A 14,206-nucleotide genomic window follows, 5' to 3' on the forward strand; every position below is an offset into this window, starting at 1 on the left:
ACAGTCACTAAAAAGGTATCAATATTAACATTGCAGAAAAATTACACAGAATATTCAGGACTTCCCATTGCATTACTGAAGAAGCGAAACAGCAACACAAAAAAGAAGCTGAGGATCCCAATCAGAGTAAGGAGAGAGAACACCCTATCCATTCCTATCCACAACTTAAGTGAAGGGAAAGTGAAGCCATTCTGAGAAAACGCCGTGAGCAACTACCTTACAGAACAATGTATGAAATGGCATACGAGTAATCTAAAGTAGGTCAAACATTACTCTGAAACATCACAACTCAAACATGTATTTTCCTATAACTTCTGTAGGGCGAAAATTTGGGAGCAACTTCTCTGGATGGCTCAGGTCTACAATGAGGTTGCCATGAAGGTGTTGGTTGCATTTGAGGTCATCTGATGGCTGGACTGGATCAGGAGCACCCTCCTACAGGATGACTCGCTCCCGTCGATGTTGGCAAAAAGCCACTGTCATTCCAGCCTCTCTAGAGGGCTGCCTGAATGTCTTTATGACGTGGCAGTTGACTTCTCCCAGAAAAAGTGAGAGCCAGGAGGAATCTGTAATGCCCTTTTTGACAAACTTAAGAGTTAAAACTGACCCAGCATGATTTCACCACGTTATTTGTTAGGAGAAAGTCACTAAATCCAGTTCGTACTCAAGGAGAAAGAAATTAAGGTCTACCTCTGCTATTTGTTATTTGTGGACATATTTAAAAACCTCCACATTGGAAAATGCAGAAACCTCTTGCATATGCAATAGTCTGACACAGCACAAAATAAACACTCCAAAAATAGAAAACAAAAATCTTCTATCAAAATCCAGTAAAACTATTTACATAGAAACTTACGAAGATAATACAGAAGACAGAAGAATATGACACATTACTAACTTCTAGCTATGTGATATATTGAAAACATTTAAAATGCAAATGTAACTAGGTTATGAATTTTTTTTCCTTAAAGGACTATTACTACTATGAAATGAGAAAATGATATGAATCTCTATCCTGAAGTAAATCTTTTGAAATTTTAAGGGATGTGAAGTTTATGAAACTGAACTAGACATACAAATAGTTATCAAGGGTGCAGTGATAAAAAACAGAATAAAACTTTGGTTACTTGGTCCTTCCTTTTAGTTATAGGATCCCAAAACAGAGGCAAGAAGGCCTATTTATGTCTGTCACTATCAATAATGTTATAGTATTATTTTTAGTAACTAAAAGAGCTCATGATCATAAAACGAAGTTTCCTGTGCAATTTCAGAGAACTTCTCATGCTACACATCTGCTTTTAGGTTCAGTGTTGCCAAAAAATGGTTCAGTAGTGCTTAGTGAAATGAGCATTTTGAATATGAAAATAGCTACATTTATTACCAGCTTAATAATGAAATGAAGTATTGGTTCATAATGATAAAAATGTTATTTTGTGGACTAAAAATTATAAGTCAATATATTTCAGACATTCCTAAGATACTTCCTTGAAAAGGTCAGCATTCATCATACCCCTTTCCAGACATGTGAAAATTGATTGATTAGTGTGAATTCAGGGGACAATGTGCAAAACGTCAGGAAGTAATCCTGTGAGTAATTACTGCACATAAAAGACCTCCTATTGTCAAACTGTCAGTTACAGTGAGGAAAATTACTCATACCATCCTGCACCTTCCTTTTTTTAATGCTGTACATTCTGCTTTATGTTTTGCAGGACTAGCATATTAAAATTCTGGAAACCCTGAAAGATAAAAAGTTTATGTAGTTTACTCATCTACCAGTCAGATTGGTCCACACAGACTCAGTGCTAGTTACAGGTCAGGAACTCATCTGGGGTTTCCAGAGCCTCAGTTCCTTCTGTGGGAAAATAACTCCCTGGGCTTCTTCCCGAAATTAGGGCTGAGTTTCAAGAAAGATTAATCCAAGATATAAAAGGAGAAGATATAGATCTTGGAAGCTAAAATGTTGCTTCAACTGCCTTCTCTTAGTCAGAACATGCACAAAGGGCTCGCCCAGCAATGGGGCATCTTTGATGCAGATGTGGCAAGGTTCCTTTATAAACCAGCCTGTGGAAAGGGTGCTAGAAAAAATCCTTCCCAGTCCCAAGATCCTTCATGCTCCTGCACAGTACATTGTCTCTGAGCAAAGGCATTTATAAAATGTTTCTAAGGAAACAGAGACATTGCAGTGCAGTAAAGAAGACATACATGCTCTCCAGCTGTCCCAGGGGAGTAAAGATAAAGACCTTTCCTTTCCTTCCCCTCCTTGGATATTTGTTTACATTCTAGATTAAAGATAGGTCCTAAATTTTCCTCTCTCTCTCTCTCTCTCTCTCTCTCTCTCTCTCTCTGTGTGTGTATGTGTATGTGTATGTGTGTGTGTGTGTGTGTATAGTGTGTGTACTGTGCATCTATCTCATTTGTTGGAAGGAAGGATAGGCAGTCCTATATAAGATCAGAGTTTCCTAATTTGGGAATTTTCTCTCCCTTAATATACCCAACTACAGGTACAGAACCCTCAGACTCTCTCATCACAGCATTACTCTGGCTGCTGCACTGGCTGTAAGAAATAAATGGTTTTAGTTTGACCAGTGGTCTGATTTTTCCTGCAAGTAAGGTAAAACAGCATTCATGCCTTCTGATTTAACACTAGAAGATCATTTTGTGGCCACATTTGCAAATACCATCTACCACACTAATAAAAGACTGTCAACATTGGGAGCAGGGAACAAAGGGAACCAGATATGAAGGGATATTTTTTACTGATCTGACTGGATTAGTAATCTCAGATGGAAACCAAAAGTTAAGGAAAATGTCTAAGGAACAGATTCGTTTTGGAAGGAGAAGTTACTAGGAAACTTTCTTTGTGGGCTGGGATGTGGCTCAGTGGTAGAGTACTTGCCTAGCAAGTATGAAACCCTGGGTTCATTCTCCAGTGCTGTGGAGGAAAAAAAGTAACATTCTTTTATGGTGATATATTTTCACAGAGGAGAAAATTGGATTATTCCCTAGGATCTCTAATGTGAGATGAAAGAGAATATTCTATAGGTTACTGTCTTTAGCACGTTCTAGAGGTTATTTGAACAGCCCAATTTCTAAAAAAAAAAAAAAAAAAAAAAAAAAAAAAAAAAAAAAAAAAAGTATAGCAAAATTACATTTATAGATACAGTCATCAAATTTTATTAAATAGTGAAGTTCTAAATTTCAAAAAGAGTTGGTTTGGGTTTGAAGTCAAAGAAAAGACCTATCATAATCAGACTATTCCTTCTTAGTTAATCCTTGTGTCTATGGCTTCATGTCATGCTAATATTAAATAACAAAATATCAAATCTAGTAATTCTTTGCCTAGTTTTTCCCTTGTATCTTTACTAAGACATTAGCTACAAACTACCACTATTAGAATGTTGCCTGTGCTTGCCTTCATTAAATTAGGAATCTCTGGAATTCAGAACAATATCTTAGCTACTTCCATGCCTATCAAATTAACATGGTATTTTGAAGAGAGTGGGTACTCAATGTGTAGAAGCTTTAACAGTTCCCCAATAATCATATCAGTTAAGAGCCACAAATCACTGCTTTTTATGAATGGTTAATGTTAATTGCCTACATTTTATTCTTCATTTAATTAATATCAAATATAAATTTTAATGGCATACTGTTCTGCATTATACTGTCTGCACATATTTAAAGCCTGTTTTCTATTGATCATTTGTTTTAATGCAGATAGTCAGGTGTTTAAATGGTCTAATACTGGTGTAAAGTCACTCAAAAAAGAAAGAACAAAACTACAAATTATACTGTGCCTAGAAACCTGCCCTCCTTCCACTCCCAGGCCTGCCCAGCACCACGCGCTTTGTCTGCTGTCTTTACCATATTTGTCTGTCTTCTCTCCAAGGGCATCAACTGTGCCATCTGGATGCAGACGGACAAATCCTCCAGTCAGCCTATTGTAGAACCGAAGGGTATTTCCTTTCATAAACTTCCAGCTTTCTGCAGCCCACTAAAAATAAAAACAAAACAAATAAAATTACCTTGTGAGAAGATACCAAGAGAAGAAATTAAAAAGTAATATCTCTAGTAACATTACAAACTCTTCTGCTTTAACACATCAAATAGTTATTTGAACATTGTTTGTACTAAGTAATTTAAAGCCCAAAGCAATATCTTACTGTTTCTTTTCTCTGAAGTTCTAGCTTCTTCCCTGAGAAGATAAAGGAGAGGACCATGAGTTTCAGAAGTGTCATGCTTTCTTCCATCATCATAAAATACAGTTTTCCAAGAAATATTTGTATATGACACTCACTTGCAGAAAAGATACTGTTAGTCCTGGCATACAGTTCTCTGACAATTTTACCATCATCTTCCCCTTGATCCAGCCACCTGTGGAAAGAAAGGTGCAGCAATTGTTTTCAGGTTTAAATTTACTCAAACCATTGGCAATTACACCCTAGTGAGAAAATATATATATATGGATAGCTGGTTCTGGGAAGAGTCCTGTATGTCTAGTTGATAAAGGCAGAATAGTACAGAATGGAAAAGGAAATCCTAGGATGACTGTAAGAGTGAAAGGAAGGAGAAGTTGCTCTCTGGTAAGAAGGAAATGTTTTTCCCTCATGCACAGGTGAGTTCATCAGTCAGCCTGCTAATTGAAAAGGTCATAGATAGTACATCCGTTGGACGAATTGTTTTATCCTGTTCTATGGCCACCAACTACAATTCTGACTCCAGTTATTTCATTACTTGTTCCATAAGAAAAGAGGCAAAATGAGTGTTGACAGGGAAAAATCAATCACCACTACTGGCAAAATTACTAAAAAGTCAAGATTTATTGACAATGAGTCAGCAATGTCACTGATGTTTTACAAAGCCACATGCAAATTTATCAAGCACATTTATTATTTTTTAAACTAATTTGGAACCAAGTTAAACGAAAGTATGTTTTTTGTCAGAGATTTTCACTCTCTTTACAAATATGTAGAGAGAAATCAAAATTTTAAATATATTTTAATTTAGTAATAAATATTAAATTTATATCATCAAGAATGATAATAAACAGATACATTTCTCCATAGAAGCACCAGTCTTTAATGTTCATAAAAATGATGTAAAAAAGGCTCTATTACCAGGAATAAACTCAATAAGCTATCTAGTTCTCAAAAGTACATGAACATAAAATTGACTAATACGAATCTGTTCAATGTACAAACACACCTACAAACCTGTGACAGAAGAAGGCATACTCATGATTTTTTGTGGGATCCTTGACCACAACATCATCAAGAAACCAGCCATTTCCTAAACACAAATTGAAGAAAGAAAAATATAATGTGAATATATATGGCCCAGAGATTTTGAGAAATTGGTTCTTACTTCCAAACATATACAAGGGAATTATGCAACATAAAGCTTTAGTACTTCAAATAAAGCAAGTTATAACAGAAATAAACTGTACAAAACATTCAAGCCTATGTCTTATATATGCAACAAGCACAGCATTATTTTAAAACTTCATACTTTTATAATTTTTTTTTTTTTTTTTTTTTTTTGTGGTGCTGGGGATCAAACCCAGGGCCTTGTGCTTGCAAGACAAGCACTCTACCAACTGAGCTATCTCCCCAGCCCTATAAATATTTTAATATGATTTTCCAAATAAATGAAAATAGAATAATTCTTCCATTGATCTTGATTTTATAAGCCATATTGATAATCCTGAACTTAATCTTTCAAAGAATATACATTTGATGAGTTAGAAATACTTTGTATTTCCAGAAAATTATTAAAGTTTATTAAAGTTTACATGGACTAAGCCTAAATAAATAAAATAAATGTTTTGATCAGATAAAAATGAACAGTTATTCAAAAACACTGTCTCTGCCTGGAAGTTGGGATGGGTCCTCACTGAGGAAGGCATAGTAATAATTATTGCATTTGACATCTCACATGTGTGTTTCTCTTGAGTTCACAAAGAATATACAAACTAACTTGATCCTCATAATTATATTATAACAGGTATTATTGTTCTCAGATCTCCAATTAAAAGCCAAAGACTGGCAGAGAAGATTGAAAAACAGGACCCAACTACATGTTGTTTTCAAAAGACTCATCTTGCAGGCAAAGGCAGTCACAAGTTGAAAGTAAAAGGATGGAAAATAATATTTCATACAGGTAGAGCCTAAAAGCAAGCAATAGTAGCTACTCTCATATCCAACAAAGGAGATATCAAGCCAAAATTAATCAGAAGAGACAAATAGGGTCACTTCATGAGGGTAAAGGGAAAAAATCCAACAAGAATACATAATAAAAATGAATATTTATGCCCCAAACACTAATTGCATAAAACAAACATGATTCAACATAAAGACCTTGATAGAACTCAATACAATAATATTGGGTAATTTCAACACACCTCTCTCACCAATATATAGGTCATCCTGACACAAAAATCAGTAAAAACTTTTTTTTTTTTGGAGGAAAATACTATCGATTTTAATAATCATCTAGAAATTCAAATTAAAAACATGCACAAAGATTACCATGCACCTATCAGAACAGAATGAAATATCTGATGATACTAACTACAACAAGAATATCAAGGAATTACAACTCTCACAAGTATATAAGTGATGAAAGAAAAGGAACTGAACAGGAGCCGGGAGGCATGTTCACTCTAGCCAGGCCTCAGTGGGTTCTTAGAGATCCCAAGTTCACACTAGTGCTATTCTGGAGGGTGTTGTCTTATGGATCTTAGATTCCTTTTAAGAAAATACACAAAGACGAGCACCCTCATGCTATACTCATACATATATACATATGAAAAATATCTCTGAACTCACAGTATACATTTACAATGATTGGTTTAACATCTTTGTCTGCTAATTCTACCATATGTATCAGTTCTTGGTAGATTTTATTAATTTATTGAATTATTACAATAACCTTATGATATAGGTAGTTATTATTATCCCCATTTTATAGAAAAAGAAACCAAGGAATAGAGATCAGTTAGCCTGTTCACATTAAACAACTATAAATAATGGCACCAGTACAGGAGCCTAATCAGTCTGACTCTATGGAAGTGAAAGTAGACAAAAAGGGTTTTTTTTAACTACTTTTTTTTAAATTTAACTTTTAATTTTTTACAGACTGCATTTTGATTCATTGTACACAAATGGGGTACATCATTTCGTTTCTATGGTTGTACATAATGAGGATTCATACCATTCATGTAATCATACATGTACATAGGGTAATGATGTCTGTCTCCTTCCATCATTTTTCATACCCCCCTCCCTCTCATTTCCTTCTATATATTCTAAAGGTCCCCTATTATTCTTTCTCTCATTCCCCATCCTCCCACTCCCATTATTTATCATTCTCCACCTAGCAGGGAGAACATTTGGCCTTTGGTTTTTTGGACTTGGCTTATTTCACTTAGCATGATATTCTCCAATTCCATTCATTTATTTGCAAATGCCATTATATTTTTCTTCTTTAAGGCTGAATAGTATTCCATTGTGTATATATATACCAGAGTTTCTTTATCCATTCATCTGTTGAAGGGCATCTAGATTGGTTCCACAATCTAGCTATTGTGAAGTGAGCTGCTATAAACATTGACGTGGCTGTGTTACTGTAGTTTGCTGATTTTAGGGCCTTTGGGTATAAACTGAGGAGTGGGATAACTGGGTCAAAAGGTGTATCCATTCTAAGTTTTCTGAGGATTCTCTATACTGCTTTCCAGAGTGGCTGCACCAATTTGCAACTCCACCAGCAATGTAAAACTGTGCCTTTTTCCCCACAACCACACCAACATCTATTATTGTTTGTGTTCTTGTTCTTGGATAGGCAGAATTAACATTGTCAAAATGACCATTCTACCAAAGGCACTATACAGATTCAATGCAATTCCAATTAATATCCCAAAGGTATTCCTCATAGAAAGAGAGAAAGCAATCATGAACTTTATCTGGAAGAACAAGAGACCTCAAATAGTCAAAACAATCCTGAATAGAAAAAATGAAACAGGAGGTATCAGAATACCAGACATTAAACTCTACTACAGAGCAATAGTAACAAAAACAGGATGGTATTAGCACCAAAATAGACAGGCAGACCAGTGGTACAGAATAGAAGACACAGAGACAAAACCACATAAATACAGTCACATCATACTAGATAAAGGAGCCAAAAACAGACAATGGAGAAAAGATAGCCTGTTCAACAAATGGTGCTGGCAAAACTGGAAATCCATACACAGTATAATGAAATTAAACCTACATCTCTCACCCTGCACAAAACTCAACTCAAAATGGATCAAAGACAAAGGAATTAGAACGGAGACCCTATACCTAATAGAAGACAAAGTAGGCCCGAATCTTCATCATGTTGGCTTAGGATCAGACTTCCTCAACAAGACTCCCAAAGCACAAGAAATCAAAGCAAGAATCAATAAATGGGATGGACCCAAACTAAAATGTTTTTTCTCAGCAAAGGATACAATCAAGAATGAGAAGAGAGAGCCTACGGAATGGGAGAAAATCTTTTCCACATGCATCTCAGATAGAGCACTTATCTCCAAAATTTATAAAGAACTTACAAAACTTTATGCCAAAAATACAAAGAACCCAATCAAAAAATGGTCCAAGGAACTGGACAGACACTTTACAGAAGACACACAGGCAATTAATAAATACATGAAAAAGTGTTCAACATCTCTAGTAATTAGAGAAAAGCAAATTAAAACAACTCTAAGATTTCATCTTACTCCAATTAGAATGGCTATTATCAAGGACACAAACAATAATAGTAAAAACTCTTTAGATATAAAAAATATAATGAATTAAATGGAACTAACAGACATCTATAGAATATTTCATCCAACAACCACTGAATTACTTTTTTTTCCAAATGCTCATTGAATCTTCTCTAAAATATATCATATTGTAGATCACAGAGCAAATCTTAACAAATAAAAAAAAACTGTCATAAACCCTTGCATCTTATTAGATCATAATGGAATAAAATTAGAAAGCAACAACAAGAAAACCTATGGAAATTACATAAACAAAAAGATTGAATAATATGCTTTTGGATGATTAATGAAAAAAGATGAAACTGGAATATAAAATTTAAAATTTCTAGAATCAAATGAGAGTAGAGACAACATACCAGAATTTATAGGATACTATGAAGAGGATATAAGAGAAAATTCAAAAAGAAGACTGCCTGCATAAAAAGTTTAAAAACAACATTAAAATTATCCCAACAAAAACTAATGTTTCTAATGCATCTTGAGTTCCTATAAAAAAAAAAAAATCCAAAATCAGTATAATGAAGTACTAAGATCAGAGCTGAAATTAATGACAAAGAAAGTGGAAAAGTAATACCGAGGATTAATGAAAGAAGGAGTTGATTCTTTGAAAAGATAAACAGGATTGATAAACCCTTAGCCAAACTAACTAAAAGAAAGGAGATGTAAGAAATTAATAAAATAAGAGATAAATATGGAGGTATCACAACAGACACATCTGAAATCCAGAGGCTCTTAAGAATTACTTTGAAATCTTATATTCCAATAAATGGAAAATCCAAAAGAAATGGAAAAATTTAGACACATAAAACCTACCAAAATTGAACCAAGAAAGCATAAACACACCAACAACAAGTAATCCATTTGAAGCACCAGTAAAAAGTCTTCCAATGAAGAAAAGCCCAGCTGAATCCTATCAGACCTTTAAAGAAGAATCAGTGCCATTCTCCTTAAATTATTCTATAAAATAGAAAGGAGAGAACACTCCTAAATTCATTCTATGAAGCCAGAATCACCCTGAGTCCAAAATCAGATAAGGACATGCCAAGGATAGAAAACAGCAGACAAGCATTGCTGATGAACATAGATGGAAAAATCTTTAATAAAATAAAAAGCAATTTGTATTCAAAAACACATTAAGAAGATGACAAATCACAAGTAATTTGATTTCATTCCAAGGATGCAAGGAAGTTTCAACAAATGCAAATCAATAAACATAATTCATCATACAAATATGATTAAGTACAATTACCATCTCTAGAGATGCAGAAAAAGTCTTCACCAAATTCAATACCCATTAATTTTCAACTAGTGAAGAAATGAGGGATACAAGTAACTTAACATGATAAAAGCTGTATATGAAAAACTCAAAGCCAACATCATACTGAATAGGGAAAAATCAGAAAACATTTCCTCTAAAGTTAGGAACCAGAAAAGGATGTCCATGCTCACCAGTCCTATCCAATACAGCACTTAAAATTTTAGCCTGAGCATTTAGGCAAGAGAAGGAAATAGAATAGGAAAGGAAAAAGTCAAATTATTACTGTTTGCAGATGATATGATCCTATATTTAGAAAACCCAACAACTCTATCAGAAGATTTCTAGCGCTAATAAGTGAACCAGTAAAGTATAAAGATAAAAAAAAATCAACACACAAAAATCAACAGCTTTTATATATACCAATAATGAATTCACTGAGAAAGAATTCAGGAAAACAATTCCATTCACAATAGCCTCAAAAACAAAAAACAAAAAACAAAAAACAAAAAAAAAAACACGGAATAGATCTAACCAAAGAGGAAAAGGACCTCTACAATGAAGATTATCCAATTCTAAAGAAAGAAATTAAAGACATTAGAAGATAGGAAGACCTTCCATGTTCTTGGACAGACAGAATTAAAATTGCTAAAATGACCATATTACCAAAACAATCTACAGATTTGATGCAAACTCCATCAAAATACCAATGATGTTCTTCCCAAAACTTTTTTAAAAATTCCTAAAATTCATTTGGAAGAACAAAAGACTAAAATAGCCAAAGCAATTCTGGGCAGTAAAAGCAATACTGGAAGTGTCACAATATCCAATTTCAAATTATATTATAGAACTATTCCAACAAAACAGCATGGCATGGCAAGAATTAATAAATGGAATAGCATCAAATTAAAAGCCTTTTCACAGCAAAGGAAATAAGAGCATGAAGAGACAACCCTCACAACAGGAGAAAATCATTGCCAACTACTCTTCTGACAGAGGATCAATATCCAGAATTTATAAAGAACTCAAAAAACTTAATATCAAAAATCAACTCATGTAATAATGGAAAAGTGAAATAAACAGACACTTCTCAAAATAAAAAATACAGCTGGCCAACAAATATATGAAATAATTTTCAACATCTTTAGCAATCAGGGAAATACAAATCAAAACTACATCAAGATTTCATCTCACTTCAATTAGAATGAAGTCATCAAGAATATAAATAATAATAAATGCTGGTAAGAATTTGGGAAACAACACTCATACATTGTTGGAAGGACTATATCTTAGTACAACCACTGTGGAGTCTTAGTCCTCAAAAGACTAAGAATGGAACCACCATATGACCCAACCAAACAATTCCTCAGTATTTATCCAAAAGAATTAAAGTGATCCTAATTATAGCAATTCATGCATAGCCATGTTTATAGCCACACAATTCACAATATTCAAGTTATGGAACCAGCCCAGATGTCAGTCAAAGAATGAATGGACAAAGCAAAGTGGTACCTATACACAATGGAGTTTTTCTCAGCTTATAAAGAATGAAATCATGTCATTTTCAGGAAAATGGATAGAACTGAAAAACATCATACTAAGTAAAATACACCAGACCTAGAAAATCATACATGGGAGCTACAGAGAAATTCTACTGATCTCTCATATATGGAAGCTACAGAGATCTTCCTTATCATAAAAATAAAAGGGAGACCAGTAGAATAGGAAATAGGAATTAGGGAATGGAATGGGGAGGGGGAAAAGAGGGAAATGAGGGAATGAATTAGACCAAATTATGCTATGTGCAGGTATAAATATATCACACTAAAGGCTAATATTACATGTAATTATAATTCACCAATAAAACTATTTTAGAAAATGATACTTTTAATTAACAAGTTGGCATAAAACTATTTATGTACAAATATATTATCTACATTTTTCCCCATATGTGAGAAAGACCCAGGACTGAAATTAGAACTAGAAAAGATGAGTTTATAAAGAAAGCCCAGCTATCTCTGCAAGGATTAGGCAGAAAGAACAGGAGCCAACAAAGTAATATTAAATTCCACTGAATGTCTTACTTTCTTAATATAATGCACACAATAAGTAGTTTTATAATATCAAAACATTAATCATTACTTAATATAATGTTTATTTTATACTGGATTGGATTTTTAAAAATAAACCAAAATAGGCATTGAAATAATGTAAAATTTCAGCACCGACTTGAAAAAACACTACAGGTAATTTAATCTATACATTTTCAGTCTTTTTCCATGCCTATGTACAGCATTTCTATATGTCATCAAAAAGAAGCCTGATATGTAAAAGTTTGGTGCTTTCTGTGGAACATGGAAGCTATGTGCTTCCCACATGGTTTCCTTTATCTAGTTAAAAAAAAGGACAACATTTCTGTTTCTCTTGAAATTAGATAGAGATCCATATGACTTATTTGTTTCCAATGGAATGAGAACAAAAATAATGAACATCACTTGCAGATCTAGCCTTTAAATACATCTTTCAAGAATCTCTGACCAACTCCACTATCTGTGGTGATCTTAGAAGGCATACAGCACCTGCAACCTGTGTAAACCCACTGGACCCTGAGCTGTGTGATTCACTGCGTGAAGAATAGCTGTCTGAGAGAATTTCAAACTTGCATCAGACTGCTATGTGAACGACAAACAAACCCATGCTGTGTGAAACCTCTCAACATTTGAGGTAATTTGTTATTCCAGCTAATGAGTATTAATTGTCTGAGACATGCACCTACATTGTTCACTTAACATTATACATGAGTATTTCTACATTTTTCCTAAACATTATTAGCCATTGCTTTTAAAGTTCTGTAGCATTTCTGTATACTGATGTAACACATAAAATATATTTCCAAGAAACACCTGAGCCTGGTACTTTTGTTGAGAAATACTTCTTTTTTTTTTTTTTTTTCTGATTGTTATTTTTTTTTTTTATTGTGAACAAATGGGATACATGTTCTTTCTCTGTTTGTACATAGAGTAAAGGAATACCATTTGTGTAATCATACGTTTACATAGAGTGATGTTGGTTGATTCATTCTGTTATTTTTTCCCCTTCCCCCCACCCCTCCCATCCCTCTTTTCCCTCTATACAGTCCTTCCTTCCCCCATTCTTGCCCCCCTCCCTAACCCTCACTCTAACCCTAAAACTAACCCCTCCCCTGCCCCATTATGTATCATCATCCACTTATCAGCGAGATCATTCTTCCTTTGGTTTTTTGAGATTGGCTTATCTCACTTAGCATGATATTCTCCAATTTCGTCCATTTGCTTGCAAATGCCATAATTTTATCATTCTTTATGGCTGAGTAATATTCCATTGTATATACATGCCACAGTTTCTTTATCCATTCATCAACTGAAGGGCATCTAGGTTGGTTCCACAATCTGGCGATGGTGAATTGAGCAGCAATGAACATTGATGTGGCTGTATCTCTGTAGTATGCTGATTTTAAGTCCTTTGGGTATAGGCCAAGGAGTGGGATAGCAGGGTCAAGTGGTAGTTCCATTCCAAGTTTTTTAAGGAATCTCCATACTGCCTTCCAGAGTGGTTGCACTAATTTGCAACCCCACCAGCAATGTATGAGTGTACCTTTTTCCCCACATCCTAGCCAACACCTGTTGTTGCTTGTGTTCTTGATAATTGCCATTCTGATTGGGGTGAGATGGAATCTTAGGGTGGTTTTGATTTGCATTTCTTTTATTACTAGAGATGTTGAACATTTTTCCATATGTTTGTTGATTGTTTGTAGGTCTTCTTCTGTGAAGTGTCTGTTCATTTCCTTAGACCATTTGTCGATTGGATTATTTGTAGTCTTGGTGTTGAGTTTTTTGAGTTCTTTATAGATTCTGGAGATTAGTGCTCTATCTGAAGTATGATTGGCAAAGATTTTCTCCCACTCTGTAGGCTCTTTCTTCACATTGCTGATAGTTTCCTTTGCTGAGAGAAAGCTTTTTAGTTTGAATCTATCCCAGTTGTTGATTCTTGCTTTTATTTCTTGTGCTATGGGAGTCCTGTTGAGAAAGTCTGGTCCTAAGCTGACATGTTGAAGATCTGGACCTATTTTTTCTTCTATAAGATGCAGGGTCTCTGGTCTGATT

At 34.3% G+C, this 14,206-nt stretch overlaps 1 protein-coding gene across 5 annotated transcripts in view; it reads right to left on the minus strand.

Annotated features, from left to right (window-relative positions):
• Positions 1-14,206, minus strand: part of Rp1 (RP1 axonemal microtubule associated) — a 316,770-nt gene that overhangs the window by 179,227 nt on the left and 123,337 nt on the right. For all 5 annotated transcript variants that reach the window (XR_007109811.1, XM_047561225.1, XM_047561216.1 and 2 more), the window contains exons 9-12: positions 5,217-5,292; positions 4,301-4,377; positions 4,167-4,198; positions 3,868-3,997 (exon numbers count right to left, since the gene is read on the minus strand). Coding sequence is in view for 4 of the 5 variants with exons in the window: in XM_047561225.1 (XP_047417181.1) it covers positions 3,868-3,997; positions 4,167-4,198; positions 4,301-4,377; positions 5,217-5,292 (315 nt within the window). In the remaining variant the exon portion in view is untranslated. The remainder of the gene's footprint in view (positions 1-3,867; positions 3,998-4,166; positions 4,199-4,300; positions 4,378-5,216; positions 5,293-14,206) is intronic.

The sequence above is a fragment of the Sciurus carolinensis genome, chromosome 1 (assembly GCF_902686445.1).
Source record: "Sciurus carolinensis chromosome 1, mSciCar1.2, whole genome shotgun sequence".
Lineage (NCBI taxonomy): Eukaryota > Metazoa > Chordata > Mammalia > Rodentia > Sciuridae > Sciurus > Sciurus carolinensis.